Below are 18,704 nucleotides of genomic sequence, written 5' to 3'. Positions count from 1 at the left end.
TTAGGCATTGCCCCAGTTATTAGAACCTAAAATTCATCAGTTTTTCCAGCTAACTTAATTTTTTTATTTGGAGGCATTTAAAAATATCTTATTTAAAAGTCAGATTAGCATATCCCAACCGTCTATTCTTAAAGGCACAAAGAAATACCTAGTTAGATATTTTTATTTCAATATAAATCTCTTCATTTATTTTATTTATTTATTTATTTATTAAATTTGTATGCCGCCCCTCTCCGCAGACTCGGGGAGGCTCACAACAGTAACAGAAAACAATATATAATACAAATTCAATAATTAGAAAGCTCTTGTGATCTAATGCCCTAGCTGTATCTATCTGTGCCTTCCAAAAGAGACTATAGAAAGTACTAATTTTCTTAGATAGATATGTGGACAATTAGAAAAAGGTAACTATCCTCCAGTCTACTCTACTCTGGCAGCGCTATTAATAAGCATTGTTGTTATATACTATACTATTATAGTAAAATTGACTGAGAGTTGAAAAGCAAATGTCTTGTGAAGGAAAAGATAGTGTACTGCTTCATACATTTGATTATTTAATTGTGACAATTCAAGATACTGTATTAAATATCAAGTAGATAAAATAAAACTTTAAATGGCTAGCCACTAAAGCTAAACTTTGTAGAAAGTCCAAAGCTTTTAATTAGAAATGTGCACACAAGCACATGTAGAGAAAAAAATGCTGAGTGAAAACACAAATTTAATTTTGAAAGCTAAGCTCACTAATATTCCTATTTATTTTTTCTATTGTCAGTTGAGTCCCTGAGAAGTTTTACAAAAAGCTTTGAGTTTTACCAAGACTGAAAAATAATTTAAAAGATCGCTTTCTTACTTAATCTGCAGTCTCTCTAACTTTCAATTCCAAATGAAATATCAGAATATAATATCATTAAGGCAACTCTCCTACAGCGCTTTTTCATATTAGAAACTATGGGCTGCCAAAAAAAGGGGGAAAAATCCAGCACCCGTTACTATTCTGCAATAACAGACGCTCATAAACACTATTAAAAACATTAAGCAGAATATTTACTACAGTCCAACTCAGTCATGCACACACATGTCTTAGGGTTGAGTTTAGGAATAAGTTGATCACATAATTTATTGTCCCACACATTAAAAATGATTACACTGCTCCACATAAGAGGTTACTCTAGAGCCAAAGTAACATAACATGACTTATTGGATGTAATTCACATATGCTACCAGGTGCTTTTATTTACTTTAAGCAAGTCTCACTACTAAATTGTAAAATTGTGCCTTAAACATTCAAAATGTAAAAATGAAAAAGCTCTATTCATTAGAGACGAACTATGAAAATGCAAATGAAAGGGAAAACATTCAGATGCAAATATGGCAATCTCTAGCATGCATAATAGAATTTTACAACATGAAGGTCCTTATGTTGGCTTTTCATAGACAGATGAATTGGCATAAATATTTAGGATTGGAGTGCCAACGTACTGAGTTCTAGGACTGTTGCCATATTATAATATTGTGTTTATTTACAAGAAAAGTTTTGTGGCATTTGAATTAAATCTTTTCCCCTCCCCAAAAAATAACTATAGACAAAAGCCTATAATATACTCTTTGCTTTCACTGGAAAATATAGCAATAGTTTAATATTTAGAAGTTATTTTCTAAACCTCCTTTTGTTACTTGGCCAACTACTAATAATAGGACAATTACACTGTGTTGTAAAAAAAGAAAATTGGATTACAGTGATCCCTCGATTTTCGCGGTCTCGATTTTCGCGAAACGCTATACCACGGTTTTTCAAAAAATATTAATTAAAAAATACACCACGGTTTTTTTGCTATACCACGGTTTTTCCCACCTGATGACGTCATACGTCATCACCAAGAGTCACTTCTCTGTCTCTTTCTCTTTCTTTCCTGTCATTCTCTGCTTCAATCATTTTCTCATTTCTCTTTTTTTCTCCCCTTTTTCCTATCATTTCTCTCTCTCTTCCTTCCACTCTTCTCTCTCTCTCTCTCTCTTTCTTCCTCTCTCTCACTCTCTTCCTTCCTTTCTCATCTTTCTTTCTCTCTCTCTTGCTTCTTCCTCTCTCACACTCTCTTCCTCCCTCTCTCATCTCTTTCTTTCTTTCCTTCTCTCTCTTTCTCTATCTCTCCCCCTCTTGCTCTCGAGCGGCCGGGCGAAGGGCGGGTGGCCGGGCGAAGGGCGGGCGAGTGGCGGGTGGCCGGGCGAGCAGCGAGGGAGCGGCGGGTGGCCGGGCGAGCAGCGAGGGAGCGGCGGGTGGCCGGGCGAGCAGCGAGGGAGCGGCGGGTGGCCGGGCGAGCAGCGAGCGAGCAGTGGGTGGCCAGACGAGCAGCGAGCGAGCGGCCGGGCGAGCGAACGGGTGAGCACCGAGCGAGCGAGCGGCCGGGCGAGCGGCGGGCGAGCGGGTGCTGGGGGGACGGGGGCAGCCGACATTCAAAGCAATCTTTGTCGGCTTCCGCACTTTCATCACTCCCTGCCTCCACCATCTGCGCATGTGCGGCCATGGAAAAAAGGGCGCGCATGCGCAGATGGTGTTTTTACTTCCGCACAACTATATCGCGGATAATCGATTTTCGCGGGAGGTCTTGGAACATAACCCCCGTGAAAATCGAGGGATCACTGTAATTGTATCCTCATATTACACACCATCTTTCAATACTAATATAACAAAAAACATAAAGATTTATAACATAAAACAATAATTTTAAAGAAATCCTTAAAAAGTGAGCAAAATAAAATAGTGAGGGTTCCATGGCAAAGAGAGGAAATTTTCCATTTGTTTCCAAATAAACTAAAAAACAAAGAAGAAAATATTTCAACACCTGTCATTTAGTCCTTGCAAAGAGTTCCACAGAAGATAGAAATTGAATAAGATCTTGTTGGATAATCTTAAGGTAATGATGGCTTCTTAATTAATTCAAAACTGGTTTTGGAAATATACTTAGTACTAATTCAAGCTCAATAAATATAAGAACATAAGAAGATCCATGCTAAATCAGGTCAAAGCCCATCGAGTCCAGCATTCTGTGTCACACAGTGACCCACCAATTGTCCATGGGGATCATGATCAGAAAGAGAAGGCAAAACCCTTCCTTTCCCTTGACCCCCAACAAATGTTACCAAAGGGGATCCTGCCTGCCTCAACCAACATAGAGGGGGCATTTGGACATCAGTTTCAATAACCATTGATACACTTGGCATCTATGAATCTGTCTCATCCTGCCTTGAGGCTATCCAGGCTGACAGCTGTCACGACCTCTTCTGGGAGTGAATTCCATAAACCAATGACCCTCTTAGTGAAGAAATATTTCCCTTTATTTGTCCTCACTTTCTTACCTATGAGCTTTAGGGAGTGCTCCCTCGTCCTAGTATTGTGCGATAGAGAATTTTTTTCCCCTCTCTCCACCTTTTCTATCTCATGCATGATTTTATACACTTCAATCAAGTCACCCCTTAAATGCCAGCTTTCAAGGCTGAAGAGACCAAGGCGTTGCAACCTGGTTTAATAAGGGAGGTGCTTCACTTCCTTTATCATTCTTGTTGCCCTTTTTTGCACATGTTTTTATTCTCTTTAACTTTCAATTTGTATTGGACAAAATAAATAAATAAATAAACAAATGAACAAACCAACAAATAAACAAACAAATAAACAAATAAATAAATTTGAATTATTTATTTTTCAATCAATATACTAAAATTCTAATTGTCGTAACCTTTAACTGGGCAAAACACGTCATCATAGGAGAGTAATTTTTTAAACCAAACTATTTCAAATAGCAATAATAATCAAAATGTGGTCAAAATTTGGGACCCATGACTCTTGTGGAATTGAAATTGAGCAAATTTTATAAAACAATTTTTGTCATAAAGTAGTTTATGGCAGAATGCAACATGTCATAAAATATTTGTGTGCTTATTTTTGATTGTTCAACATGGCTATTTTCAAGACAATACCTATTTTTATACCCTTACTTTTTCAGTGAAGGCATTGGAAGTTCTGTTATGGGTGAAGTTTGGGGCCTCTGGTTAGGAAATATCTCAGAAAGGATGGGGTAAGAGTTGTCTAGTTGCTTATCATACCTTAACTTTATGTTTTCCCTGCTTTTGCTTTATTTATTTTTTTCAAACTGAAAAGTGAATTAGATATAACAAATAACCAATAAATAACTTGAATCTTCTCTGATATTTGCTTATGACCTTTTAAAACTTTCCCAACTATAATGCTTTTTATTGCATGTAGATGAGCTAAAATACTTTTAAGACACAATATTATCTGATTGTGGGTCCATCAGAAATTATTTATTGTTAGAGCATACTGCAGCCCAACTACCTTTTCGAGAAAGCAATAACACATAGAGTGGTTTTGATGATATTATTATCAAATTAAATCTCAGTTTATTTTCCTCAAAACAAATGATGATTTGTTTCATTCAGTAATGTGCAGTAGACTGCTGTAGGTTTGGTTATCCCTAATCATATGAACTTCAATATACAGGGAAATAAAAATACAGACTGTGGCCTGATGAAACTGTGGCCGAATAATTAACCTTCATACTGTGTTCATCTATAAAAGGAATCTAGATTTGTACAAACAATGGCACCTTCAGCACAGATCAATTTCAATTAAACAAAGGTTAGATCTTCCTACAAGGAGAAAATTACATGAGGAAAATGAAAGCATAACAGACCAATATTTAATCCACTTATTTTTAAGAGGTTTTTTTTTAAAAAAATACCTTCCCCTTCAAGGTTATTCTGTACTTACAGAGAGGTGAGTAATTTCAATCCATGAAAAGCATCTGGTGCAATATCTGATATCTGATTCTTGCTGATATCACTGCAAGAAGATATTTTAAAAAGACAAGATATAGTTAAAAACAACCAAACTACCAAGCTTCTGAAAACTACTTATGCTTAATAAAGTTTTGCACCCACTTTAGCTCTACTTAAATTGTTGTGCCTGATTGTTGATTACATTGTTGACTGAAAAGATAATTAATTGTTTATTATTTATTTATTTAATTTATTTGTCAAACACATATCAGATAACATATAGATATAAATATAACATATAGATATAAATATCCATGTTATCTGATATGTGCTTGACAAATAAATAAAATAAATAAATAATAAACAATTAATATCTTTTCAGATAATTAATTATACTTTTGAAGATAAAGTAGGCACACTGGTACGCTTAGCGATGCCCCTTACAGACCTCTTAGGAATGGGAAGAGGTAGATAGCCCAAGATTAAAATTTTGGGGGTTAGAGGGATGAAACCACAGAGTCAGGTAGTGCATTCCAGGCATTGCTGAACTCATATTTTCTGTAATCGAATTTGGAGCAGTTTACTTTAAGTTTGTATCTGTTGGGTGCTCATGTATTGTTTTGGTCTGAATTGAAACATATTTCCCTCAAAAAAAATATTTTTTTTTTGCTTCAACTTTTGGTGAAGCAAAGAATGCTTTGAATCTTGCTCTTTTTATGAAACTCCCTTTTTACTACCAATGTAAATTTAGAGTAATTATATTGAACTTATCAAGTGTTTTCAATACCCACATTTGCATCAATATATATATATATATAAGGTTGAGTTTTGAAAAATGAAGTTATTTCATATCAAACTGAAGAAGAATACTACATTTTCATGCAAACTTATTTTTCTTTCCAAAAACAAGGATAAGTATAAGTAAGTAAATTTAAATGAATGAATGAATGAATGAATGATAGTTAATGCAATTTGTGGAGAGTAAAGAAAGAATAGAATAGCTGATTTTAATGGTTTAATTGTCATGCAGTGTTTGATACACTGCCTCCATAACACCAAGAATACACCCCCATCTTAATCCCTCCTGGGCTCAATTTATGAGCTTAGATACAAAAACATTAAGTGGGTTTAATTTTTACATGAGCAGTTTTCCTTGACTTTTTGTCACATCTCTTCTACTGTTTTCTACTAAGCTTGTCTCAAAGAGCAAACTTTTAGAAATACAAGTGACACTGCCAACAAATTCTACTTCCCCAAGCTTGCTTCATACGATAGAAGAAATTTGGGACAAAATGGAATAAATGTGGGCATTAAGGAAAAGAAATCATCAGCCCATTTTTAATCACCTAGGAAATCCGCTTTCCATCAGAAAGTAAAAACTAGAAGAATATGTCCAAATTTAAGAATTACACACACAATTTTGTATAAATATGGAAATCTGGACATCCTAGTGAAAAATTACCTTTGCCTGTATGGCTACCTTAAAGAATCGTAAAATATACCAGAAATATTAAGCATACCAAGACATTTAACTTACTTACATTCTTTTAAGTTTCTTGTATTGAGAGAAGGCTCCAGGAGGAATGGCTTTGATTGAATTCTGCTCTAAACGGCTGAAAATAAAAAAAAAAGCATAATTGCCAAAATTGCAGAGATACATGAACAATCCTTGGTATTTCATTTTTTTTATTATTTATATAAATTTTGCCAAGATAAACCTTCTTTTGAAAATCATATTTAAGCAAAACAGGCAAAAGGAAAAGAATCACAAAATATGGATTTAATATTATTAATAGCAGAATGAGAAACATTATAATAAGAAACAGGAGTAGCATGTGTGGTAAATTGTACCATATGCTTTCTATAAAGGGCAATAAGTTTTCTCAGCAAAATCCAAGGAAATGTTGTGTCTTGCTAAAGACGATCTTGGTGAGCATTGTTGAGCAATGAGTATATCAGAAGAACATAGGAAGCAAAGGCCCTGTTGCACAAAGATATTTTCACTTGTTCAGCATTACAGTTTAGAAGGTTAAATAGAATATTAGATATTTAATATTTTGGGCTATATGATGTCAAGATCCTTTCAAGTCTTACATTCTATGATTCTAAGATTATTATAAAATTGAAAAGGATAGTCTTTAATATATTCCATAATATTTTGTAAACAACTTAAAATTGTTTTTAGAACAGTAAATATACTGTTGTACATTGAACTCTATTTTAGAGTTCTGAAAGATATCCTTGAAAATATCTCAAAGGCCTACAGTTCTGTGATCTGTTTTGATATACTAAGAAGCGTAGGGTTTTTTAACCTTTGGGAGTTTTACTTTTAAGACTTCAACAACTGTTCAGGTCAAATGACAGGAACAATTTCCTTCACTTGCTCTAATAAAATTGAAAATACTGCAGAGAAGACAGAGCAGCTTGATAGATTCAAAGATATTCTGAACATGATATAAGAGCAAGTCCCTTTATATTCTGGCTTTATTGTTGTCTTTTAAATAACTTTTGCTATCCAGATCAGACTTTCAACAAAGCAATAAAAATAGCAAGCAAGAAAAAAAGATGTACTAAAAGCGAACAAATGATCTAGCAATAAAAATCACAATATATCCTCTACAGTCTATTTCAAGGTTCACAATTTTTTGTTATCTATCTAGGAGTATAGAACTCTACATCAAAACAATAAGACAGCATTGTGTGAGTGTTCATGTGGGTGTATTATGTGTAGAGGCACAGAAACAAATTCTGTCTTAAAGCCAGGCTATTAATTTGGTAGTAACAGAACCGCAACTATATTGATAAATATATATTATTAATATATGCATGTCATTTATATAGGAAACATAATATAGATGTTTGATACAGAAAGTTACGTTAGTCATATAGAAGAAGAAAAATTAGTATGGACATATAAATAAATACATGGCTGGTAATGACTGTTTAATGTATTTAAATGTGAAATTATGTTCCTTTTGGTGAACTATTTCCCAGTAAAGAGCTGGTGGTTTCAGAATTTAAATAACTTTTTTTAATTTCACAGAGAAATTACTCATAAAACCATGTGAACTGATAACTGCCATATCAGTGGATGTACAGCATATCAGTGGATATATCAGTGGATGTGCAGCAAAATATAAATATAAAAATGAGTGAATATAAAGAATAAAAATTCACCTCTGGAACAATCTGTCTCTGATATATGAGTTTGTTGACCAGAGATATGAAGTGAACTTTTAAAAATGATTCGGAAGTCATGTATGATATCTAAGATATGGATAAATTACCAATGTCTATCAATATCTTTTTATATTTTAATAAGTTCACATTGTATAGAATATCATTGCTTTATAGAAGTGATAGTTGATTAATAACAAATAATTTACATAATGCTAAAATCAAATCTTCTCTTCTAGCTCAATGTTTAAATATTCATTATATAACAAATAACTTGGCTTTTTACCATATTATTATTATTATTAACTTTAAACATATTTGTTAATTGATGAATAGAAGGTGGTTGATCAGTATTGAATGTGCTCAGTATCATGAATATTGGTCATGACAGAAAAGAAAATATCTAGACTGAGGTATAGAGACTAAAGTCCTGATGACCTTTTAGCTTCTTTTGCTCAAAGGATGACATGCCTAACTGGCTGACTAGAACTTTCAGCAGCATTTTATTTTATACAGTGTATTTTGCTTTGACTTGAAAATTGGGTAAGTTTCATAGTTTACAATGCTACACTGTCTAAACTGAACAGTTCTGCTACATAATGACAGTTTATAGCCATAAACTGTCATTATGTAGCAGAACTGTTCACTGCAGGTTTCCCAAAAGAATAAATAAAATATTTTGTTAAAGCAGGAATCCTAAACAGACTGTTCAGCAGGTTCACCCAAAAAGGGCATTAAAAAAGTAGTTATAACTGTAATATTCTAAAGCCCTTGTATGGATTTGTTGAATGATTTTTGGATTTGTAATTGGATAAAGGGAGCAAGGCAGAAGTGAATACAGTGATCCCCCGCGTTTTGCGATCCCGATCATTGCGAAAGGCTATACGGCGATTTTTCAACCCGGAAGTAAAAACACCATCTGCGCATGCGCGCCCTTTTTTCTATGGCCACGCATGCGTAGATGGCGCCAGGCAGATCAGCTGCTGGGCGGCTTCCCTGGGTCTTCCCCCTCTTGCTGGCGGGAGGGCGAGCGGCGGGCATCAGCGAGGAGTTTGCGTGGGCAGCAGGGAAACCCCAGCGCCGCTTCCCAGCTGAGTCCTGAAGCCAAACGCGGAAGTTCGCTTCAGGACTCAGCTGGGAAGCGGCGCGAGTGAACGGCGTGGGCGGGCGAAGGGCGGGCGAGCGGCAGCGAGGAGTTTGCGTGGGCGGTGGGGAAACCCCAGCGCTGCTTCCCAGCTGAGTCCCGAAGCCAAACGCGGAAGTTCGCCTTTGCCTTCTGGCTTTAGGACTCAGCTGGGAAGCGGCGCGAGCGAACGGCATGGGCGGGCGAAGGGCGGGCGAGCGGCGGGTGAGCGGGCAGGCAGGCGGCGGACAAGCGGCGGGCGGACAAGACAAGCGGCGGGCGCGGCAGCAGCGAGGAGTTTGCGTGGGCGGCGGGGAAACCCCAATCTTCGGCTCCTCGCTGCTGCGGCGGAAGTAAAAACACCATCTGCGCATGCGCAGATGGTGTTTTTACTTCCGCACCGCTACTTCGCGAAAAACCAATCATTGCGAGGGGTCCTGGAACGGAACCCTCGCAATAATCGGGGGACCACTGTATTGCATTTAATCATGAAGTAGGAATGAATAAATTAATTTGCTTGTTCTTGAGGATCAGAAGTTTTTTAAAAATACTTTTCCATTTTTTATTTCTTTATTCTTTTTTCTTTGCACTTTGTATTACTTTTTGATATTTTTTATTTTTATTTCTGAGCTTAGTTGAGCTTATTGTTTAGAGTTGCAAAAAACATTGCCAAATTTTTCATTAAAAGTATTTTTTTTTAATTATTGAGTTTCTGTTATATTTATACCAGTAAGATTTGCTGAGAGTTATCATGAATGCCTTCCTTTGAGACCAGAGTCTCATTATATTTGCCCAAAGTTGATAGGAATATGAGATGCCACAAAAAGAAGACAGAATAAAAACATCTGCTAATGTATTTTTAAGAAATCTCTCACTTCTTGATATGAGATGATGAATCCTGAGAGAAAAAGACATAATGAATCACTGGGAGCTTTCCATGGTGCTGCTTTGTCTTCTGAGGTTAATGCAGAAGAATCAACTTCTTTTTTGACATTCAAAAGTTATATATGTACAGTGGTACCTCAAGATACGAACCCCTCGTCTTACGAACAACTCGTGATACGAACCCGGGGTTCAGAAAAATTTTGCCTCTTCTTATGAACTTTTTTCGAGTTACGAACCGGCGTTCGGAGACTGCTGGGAAGCCGCGCAGCTGTTTTAAAAGGTGACAGCCGGGCGGCGGGGCTTCCCAGAAGCCTCCTGAACGCTGGTTCGTAACTCGAACAAAGTTCGTAAGAAGAGGCAAAATTTTTCTGAACCCCGGGTTCGGTTCGGGAGGTTGCTGGGAAGCCCCCCAGCCCGGCTGTCACCTTTTAAAACAGCCACGCCGCTTCCCAGCTGTCTCCCGAAGCCGAACGCGGAAGTTCGGCTTTAGCGTTCGGCTTCAGGAGACAGCTGGGAAGCGGCGCGGCTGTTTTAAAAGGTTGCAGCCGGCCTGGGGGGCTTGCCAGGTGCTGGCAAGCCCCCCAGGCCGGCTGCGACCTTTTAAAACAGCCGCGCCGCTTCCCAGCAGTCGCCGAAAGCCGTTTTTTTGCGGGGGGTTTTTTGGTTGCACGGATTAATTGACTTTACATTGTTTCCTATGGGAAACAATGTTTCGTCTTACGAACCTTTCGTCTTACGAACCTCCTCCTTGCACCAATTAAGTTCGTATCATGAGGTATTACTGTATTTGAATGTATTTATATGTACAGACATTCATGAAACAGAGCCCTATACTTGGCATTTCATAAACTAGGAAGTCACTAAGCAAATAAGTAGCTAATCTTTCATACTAAAAAGACATAATTAACACCATTAAAATAATAATAAAACAAGAACAATTAAAACACATTTTTCTCTGCAATCACCTTCAGTAGATAACTGCTAGTTAGGATAATATCACTTAACCATTGCATTTTTTGTGGTAATAAGGCTAAAATAAGGCAGAAAATATGAAAGTATTAAAAAAATGCACATTATGCTATATCCTTGCAAATTAAATCAGAGCTGCTAACCAATGGATATGAACAACTGAATTTGACAATCCTTTCTGATAAAACACTGCTTTTTCAAAGAAGAACCGTGACTAGTAGATTTTAAATTAACTAGAAAACAAACAATAACAAACAGATCTTTTCATGAAGCTTAGTTCCTTCCATGTGCTTCAATAAGTTATAAGAAAATTATCTTTTAGACGCTGAAAAAAATAAAAATACCAATAATCATGAATGCACGCACATGTGAGCGTGCACACAGACACTACAGATATTTTGATTAATTGTAGTTAATTTGAAATATCTGTCTCTCTGTTTTGCCTTTCTCTCAAAAAGTAAATTAATTATGTTTGCAAAAGGGTGATACTTATCACTATAGAGATAATCAAGAACATGATAAGCAAGTTGAACCTACATTCAGTGATATAATCCATGAAAATAAAATTGGGTGAAAATATTAAAAATGTATGAATTTACATGCATTGTTAGTATTTTCACCCAAGTTCATTTCCATGGATTAGTGAATATAAGAATATAACATTGAATTTAGGTTAGATCTTCAGCTTGCTTTTCATGTTCTTGATTTTTTCAATAGTAGTAACTATGTTCCATGTAAATTCATTCTTTGTGTTAAAACTATTATATTTTGTTTTTTGTTTAATATCATTGCAGTTAATTTGCAAATAGCATAAGTACTTTCTGGATACTACACATTCACACAAATTTTTAATAGCTCTTTGAAACTGGCAAGTATTAAAAATCACTCTGAATGTTTAAATTATGAATGCAAATCATTTAATTTAGCAATTGATGTGTTATTTGTATCTCAAAGCAACATTTTTTTTGAATGTGAAAGGAGGGGATTATTCTCTTATGGGAATGACAGTTTTACCAACCAATTTCTGCTGCTTTTATATGATAAAATTTCATGACAAGAATGTGGAGAATACCATAACACATATTAGGAATTATATTAAAGCAAAAATGTTATCTTATTCTACTGTAAAAGTTCAGCAAAAAAAAATCTTTATTTGCTTAAAAAAAAACCTAAGTGATTTATAACAACACTCTGTAAACATTAAAGACAGATGTTACAAAAATAATTTATTAAGTTTGTTGATTTATAAAGCTTGCTGATTTATGAGGGTCTCTTTTTAAATTTATATTGACTTTATGTGGCATTAAAAGTAATATTTAAAATTAAGGATAACCTCTTGGAAATGGATAACATATCTACCATATAGCTTTCAAGAACATGGTGTACATGACATTTCTCTTGGACTGAATTGCACTATCAGAGAAAAGGAAACAAGGAAGGACTTCCTAACAGTCTTTGTAATGGTTAAGAACAATTTATAGGACTTTTGCAAAATGTTGTAGATTTACAAATAGCTAAAAAAACACCAGTCTAATAGAACATTATATATGCACCACATGCAGAAAAAGCTTCAAACAGATTTAGAATAATAGTTGGAAGGAACCTTGGAGGTCTTCTAGTCCAATCCCTTGCTTGGGCAGGAAACCCTACACTACTTCAGACAAATGGTTATCCAACATCTTCTTAAAAACTTCCAGTGTTGGAGCATTAACAACTTCTGGAGGCAAGCTGTTCCATAGATTGATTGTTCTAACTGTCAGGAATTTTCTCCTTAGTTCTAAGTTGCTTCTCTCCATGTTTAGTTTCCACCCATTGCCTCTTGTCCTACGCTCAAAATGCTTTGGAGAATAGTTTGACTCCTTCTTCTTTGTGGCAACCCCTGAAATATTGAAAGACTGCTATCATGTCTCCCCTAGTCCTTCTTTTCGTTAAACTAGATGCAGCCTCCTGTCCCCTGATAATCTTTGTTGCTCTTTTCTGCACTTTTTCTGGAGTCTCAACATTCTTTTTACATCGTGGCGAACAAAACTGAATGCAGTATTCCAAGTGTGGCCTTAACAAGGCCTTATAAAGTGGTATTAACACTTCACATGATCTTGATTCTATCCCTCTGTTAATGCAGCCTAGAACTGTGTTGGCTTTTTTGGCAACTGCTATTTAAATGGTTGTCCATTAGGACTCCAAGATCCCTCTCACAGTTACTACAGTTGAGCAAGGTTCCACATATACTGTATTTTTCTTCCCTAATGTAGAATCTATGAAGCTATGCAAATGTTGCTTAACTTTGTCCTATATCTGGGTATGTAGACATACCTCCAGTAAGATCATGGTCTCTAGATACCTATAACTTTTATTTCATAAGGAAGCTGATGGTTTACTTGGAAGTATTCTTGGATATTATAGACATTGCTGAAAACTGATGCTTTTTTCCTTTCTTGCCAACTTCACAATTTTATTTTGATTGTTTTAATGGAAATGGGTCAATTGGAAGCTAGAAGTATTTGGGAGGGGAGGGTTGGACTACCCTGAACTTTACAATGGGGCATTAGAGTTGAGATACTTACATTTCCACAATATTTTCTGGTAGGTTGCCTGGAAGTTCAGTTAAGCCCTTTCCCCGGCAGTCCACAATATTGTTACTACAAGTGCAAGCAGATGGGCAATTGACAGAATTGGCATTGCAGGATGGTGGTTCAGCATGTGAACCTGAAAAGGAAAAGAAATTAAAATTTGAAATATAGGGGGGAGGGGTTAACATTAATATTGAATAGCCTGAGTGGTGTTATTCTTAGTCTGATTATCACCTTTGAATGTTATGAAAAGTTATCAAAGAGAAAAGCCTTCCTTGCAAATTTATTATCCTTTAAATATTATATGTTATTTTATGTAAATAAATTACATTCCAGTTTTAACTCCAAGCTTTATTTGGTTTTCTTTCCTGCTGCTTCCTTCAATATATTTTTTCCAGACATGTTGTAGGAGCCAAACTGGAGAAACCCCAGTGTAGAGAAAGGAGATAAGTATTCCACAAGTGATACTGTTCCATTATCAGAGATACTATATATCAGTGGATACAATAGTTAGCAATGCAACCAAACAAAATATTACATATGTGTCTACCTTGAGAACACAGGAATCAGTCTACACATTTAAAAGATTAATTTTAATAATTTTCCTAGATTCTGTTCTTCAAAATGCCTTCATGTCTGTTGAGGATTGCATTGTATATTTTAAGAAAGGAACAAAGTACTATTTTTAATTGATTCTGCAATAAAATGATATTGCTGTTCGTTAAATTAAAAAAAAATCCTAAGTAAATTAATCTAATATGAAAAACCAAAACGTTAATAAAAATGAATTCTGAAAGCCTTTTGAAAAGTCAGTAAGGAGACCAGTTCCTTCCATTCAATAGGAAGTTTTCAAAAGCAAGGTTGACATTGAAAAATCTTGATTCCAAGATGTTCCTAGTTTGTCTCTAGATGTCTTCAGGTGGTATGGATGGTCATAATACATAAAGCATTTGATTAAATAATTTGGATCCAAGAGAAAAATGTGACATTTAAACTTTCTTTGGAAATAAACTAGAATCCAATGTGGCCTATACATTGAAATTTGCAGACTAGATTTAAAGGCAGCCTCACATAGACAAACCTGGAGGAATTAGAAGAAGAAGCACTAGTGTCTTAAAATCATTTTAAGCCATGGCTTATGACTGTACTTCCTAAATTAATGTTTCTCTTTTCCCCTAGAAATTCTATTCAAAAATATGAGTGTCATTTAGAATATTGATCACTTTTAATTCCAAATTATTATTTTAAATACAATCTATCTTATGCCCTTTGTTTCAATTAGATTTTTTATATATTGTATTTATTAATGTATGTTTAACTTTTTAAAACACTACCTAAAACATTCACATTTCTAAGTAATATATAAAACACAACTACATATAACATATACAAACCATCACATATCCTTAAAGAAAGGATACTGTTTCTTGTACAGTTTGCTTATCTTACGTATTTTTCGGTGTATAAGACACACCTTTTTCCTCCCTAACAGAGGCTGATAATTTGGGTGCGTCTTATACTCTGAATGTAGCTTTTATTTCAGTCCTAATTAGCTACTAATGATCTTCCCAGCTCTTACCTTGCATGCTCTTTCATTGTTTCTCTCTGCAAATAATGTTTTCCAAGCCCTAAGTCTTTGCAGGGTTTTTTTCATTACTCTAACTTGCTCTGAGTAAGTTTTACTCCAGCCCTACCCAGGTGCTAACGATGTTCCCAGCTCTTACCTTGCAAGCTCTTTTGTTACTTGCTGCAAAGAATGTTTTCCAAACCCTGTCTTTGATTTTTTTTTCATTCTATATTTGCTCCAAATATTTCTATCCAGCCTAACCAGGTGCTAACAATGTTTCCAGCTTTTACTGGCTTGCAAGCTCTTACACTGTTACTCTCTGCCAAGAATGTATTCCAAACGCTGTCTTTTTTTCATTGCTTTACTTGTTCCAGATATTTATTTCCAACCATAGCCAGGTGCTATGAATGTACCCAAGCTCTTTCATTGTTACTTTCTGTGAAGAATGTTTTCCAAGCCCTTAGTCTTTGCAGGATTTTTTCACTATTCTAACTTGCTCTGAGCAAGTTTCGTAAGTTTCTTTCCAGCCCTAACCAGGTGCTAATGATGTTCCCAGCTCTTACTGGTTGGCAAGCTCTTTCATTGTTACTTTCTCAGAATAATTTTTTTAAGCCCTTAACCAGGGGATAAAATCATATGCTGAAGCTGACCAGACTAAGGATGTTAGCCAGATTCTTTTCCCTATTTTCCTCCCCCAAAACTAAGGTGCATCTTATATTCCGGTGCATCTTATACTCTGAAAAATACGGTAGTTGTTTGTTAAAGCATTTATTTATTTATTTATTTATTTATTTCTGGGTAATTTTGTTTGATTGAGATGAGTACAGTTTTGTGCACAATATTTGGAAGGTTTTCTTTTTAATTACTAATACAATAGTGATTTACAAAACAAGCATTCATTATACATCTCCTGCACACAGAACAGTCATTTTCTAAAAGCATTGTGGATATATTATTGGAAGACAATTTCCCACATTTATGTTGAAAACATTAAAAGGCATTGAAAAACAGAAGTTTGAAACAGATATCAAAGAGACATTTTTTGAAAAAAGCAATAATAGATTGGATTAGAAAATATATTTCTATGTACATATGTGGTTATGAAAGCCATCAACTGAAATATAGCCTCAATTCCCTAAAGATGAAAAACATGAAACTGTACAACCTTGCCTGATATATCAAGAGTGTATTTGTCTCTTGATAAAAGAAAGAGAATTATTGGGATCTTTTTACTGTATGTTTCTGAAATGTCAGAGTTTCCATTGAGAATTCATGGCCTTGACACTTGAGATATTGTTAGCAAAAGTGTGATTGAAAAAAGTTGTCATCTCTCTTTTGATCTTTCAACATGACTTGGGATGTATTGGAAAAGAAATGAATGCAGGCACAGAAGAATAAGCAATTCTGGTCCATCAGTTATTAAAAAAGGATTCTTTAACAAATAATACTAAAAGAAGAGCACCACTACAGAGAAGTTCTATGACCATGTATGGGTTTTTGCACTTCCTGGAAATAGCAGAATCCTGCACACCAGTTCGTATACTTTATATACATTTCTTAAACCATATGAAATTATTCGCCTTTGCATAGTAAGCTGGTCCTGAACTTTGATGTGATTTCAAAATCAGTTCAAAATAATTTGAAGATCACAATTGTGTTGTGTAGGGATTGTATTCTCCTTTCTTTTGTCATAATATGTTCCACTATGCATTTAACTGAATGCCAGACCTTTATATACATTTGCTAATTTATTCAATTTGTATGCAAGTCAGACATAAAGCTCAGAAGGCATTCTCCTGAGAAATATGATTATATTATTTGGTAATTAGCCTTTTACATTAATATGGTCTGAACATTTGGGGGCGAAAAACCTAAGTATAGAATCATTAACACAGTCCAACAGTTCAGAAAGCCTAGGAACAAATCACAGTAATTTAAAATATTATTACTCTATTTAACTGAAGCATGACTGAATTGGAATTGGCACAGAGTGACATTTAAAAGGACCAACATTACAATAGTTTATTTCAAGTTAATGTGAAGACTAGTACAAAATGAGTGAAAAATGAAATAAAATAATGAGTTATTACCTGTACAGACATATTCTTTTTTCTGAACATCAGCTACATTGAACCCTCTCAGGTGAACAGGTGCCATGCAGAAGGTGAATTGTCCAACTGATCGCCTCTGGCGCAGCCAATCTGAAAGCCATGCCAGGTGACAATCACAGTATAAATAGTTGGAATGAAGCCGCCTACAAAAGGATAGAGCAGAAGGAAGTCAGGCATGCATTCCTCCTTATGACAAAGTGGACAATGCCATTAAGAGCCTTTAAAAAATTAAGCATTCTATGTCTTGCATTGCTTTTGTGAATCAAAGAAATTGACTATAGAGCAACTGGAACTTGGAAATAGATTGTATGGCACACAAATAAGTTTATTTATTTATCATAACTGAACTCTGATAACAGGAGATTTACTTTTGCTTCCTTGTTTTAAAAAATTGTAAGGAAAGGTAGCAAAAAGACAACATTCTTAAAAGGTGACAAGATATTTTCTTTGTAGTGAAAACAGAAGTGAAGGCAAACATTTGATTTCTTCCTTTTTCTCACACTCTACTCAATCCTTCTATCTTTTCTCAGAGGCCTGGGAACTTTGGAATCATTATGGGAAGTGTGCAAAGCGTTGCAACAAAGTTATCAAAAATATCCCTGCCTATTTGTTGCTACTTACATGACCCCGAATATATGCTATCCAGATTAAATATTTCCCTTTTTCATGCATAATATTAAACTGGAACAAGTATGGCTCTTATGTTTTAACAACTTCTTACAGAATATAAATGACATTTTGATATTGTAGCCCTTTTGTCTTGTAAAATTGTACTCAGTGTGTCACATTGTCTAGAAAAAAGTTCTGTTACAAAAAAACAAAGTAGCTTGAAAGTGCAAATAAACTATCAAATATTTCATTTCTACTCTATGAGTCATGACAGGTAGGCATTAAAAGCACAGTTCCCATGACAATGCTGCCATTTCTGTTGGACAGGGTTAAACAAAGCCATCATTCTGACAGACTAACATTACATAAAATGCCGACAAACATAAAGTGCTGTAAAACATAGCCCGATCCATCCACAAAATAAATTAATCATTTCAAAGATCTTTATGCCAGGCCACTGCTGTTGAGTTCAGCAGCGGTGCCTAAATTGACAGTCTCTAGATTTGTATGTTTGCTGATGGCCTGAAGGCATTTTTTTCCCCCTGGGAAGCTTCCAAAATTTATGTCCTTGCTAGGCTCAATAAAGTCTGAGGTCCTGACTGGCAAGGCAAAGTTTGTCAGCTAGCCAGCTGTAAAAAAATGAAGTTAGACTTTTCTATATCTTTTCACTGTCATCTAACAGTTATGCATAATATTAAGTTTAAGTAGCACTACCACTAAAGTACCCCCACTATAAAAAGCATATATATTTGTTTTTCAAAGGCTAGACAATACATACATACATACATACATACATACATACACACACACACACACACACACACACATATATACATATATACATATATACATATATACATATATACATATATACATATATACATATATACATATATACATAT

General features: G+C 35.2%; 1 protein-coding gene across 2 annotated transcripts in view; it reads right to left on the bottom strand.

The window, feature by feature from the left end:
* The window catches only part of SLIT3 (slit guidance ligand 3), a 505,354-nt gene that overhangs the window by 165,406 nt on the left and 321,244 nt on the right, over window positions 1-18,704 (bottom strand). For both annotated transcript variants that reach the window (XM_070739462.1, XM_070739463.1), the window contains 4 exons: window positions 17,173-17,336; window positions 13,510-13,651; window positions 6,333-6,404; window positions 4,784-4,855 (listed from right to left, as the gene is read on the bottom strand). In XM_070739462.1, the coding sequence (XP_070595563.1) occupies window positions 4,784-4,855; window positions 6,333-6,404; window positions 13,510-13,651; window positions 17,173-17,336 (450 nt within the window). The remainder of the gene's footprint in view (window positions 1-4,783; window positions 4,856-6,332; window positions 6,405-13,509; window positions 13,652-17,172; window positions 17,337-18,704) is intronic.

The sequence above is a fragment of the Erythrolamprus reginae genome, chromosome 2 (genome assembly GCF_031021105.1).
Source record: "Erythrolamprus reginae isolate rEryReg1 chromosome 2, rEryReg1.hap1, whole genome shotgun sequence".
In the NCBI taxonomy this organism is placed as follows: Eukaryota; Metazoa; Chordata; class Lepidosauria; order Squamata; family Dipsadidae; genus Erythrolamprus; species Erythrolamprus reginae.
Note: the sequence above shows the minus strand (reverse complement) of the source record. Positions and strands in the feature narration are given on the sequence as shown.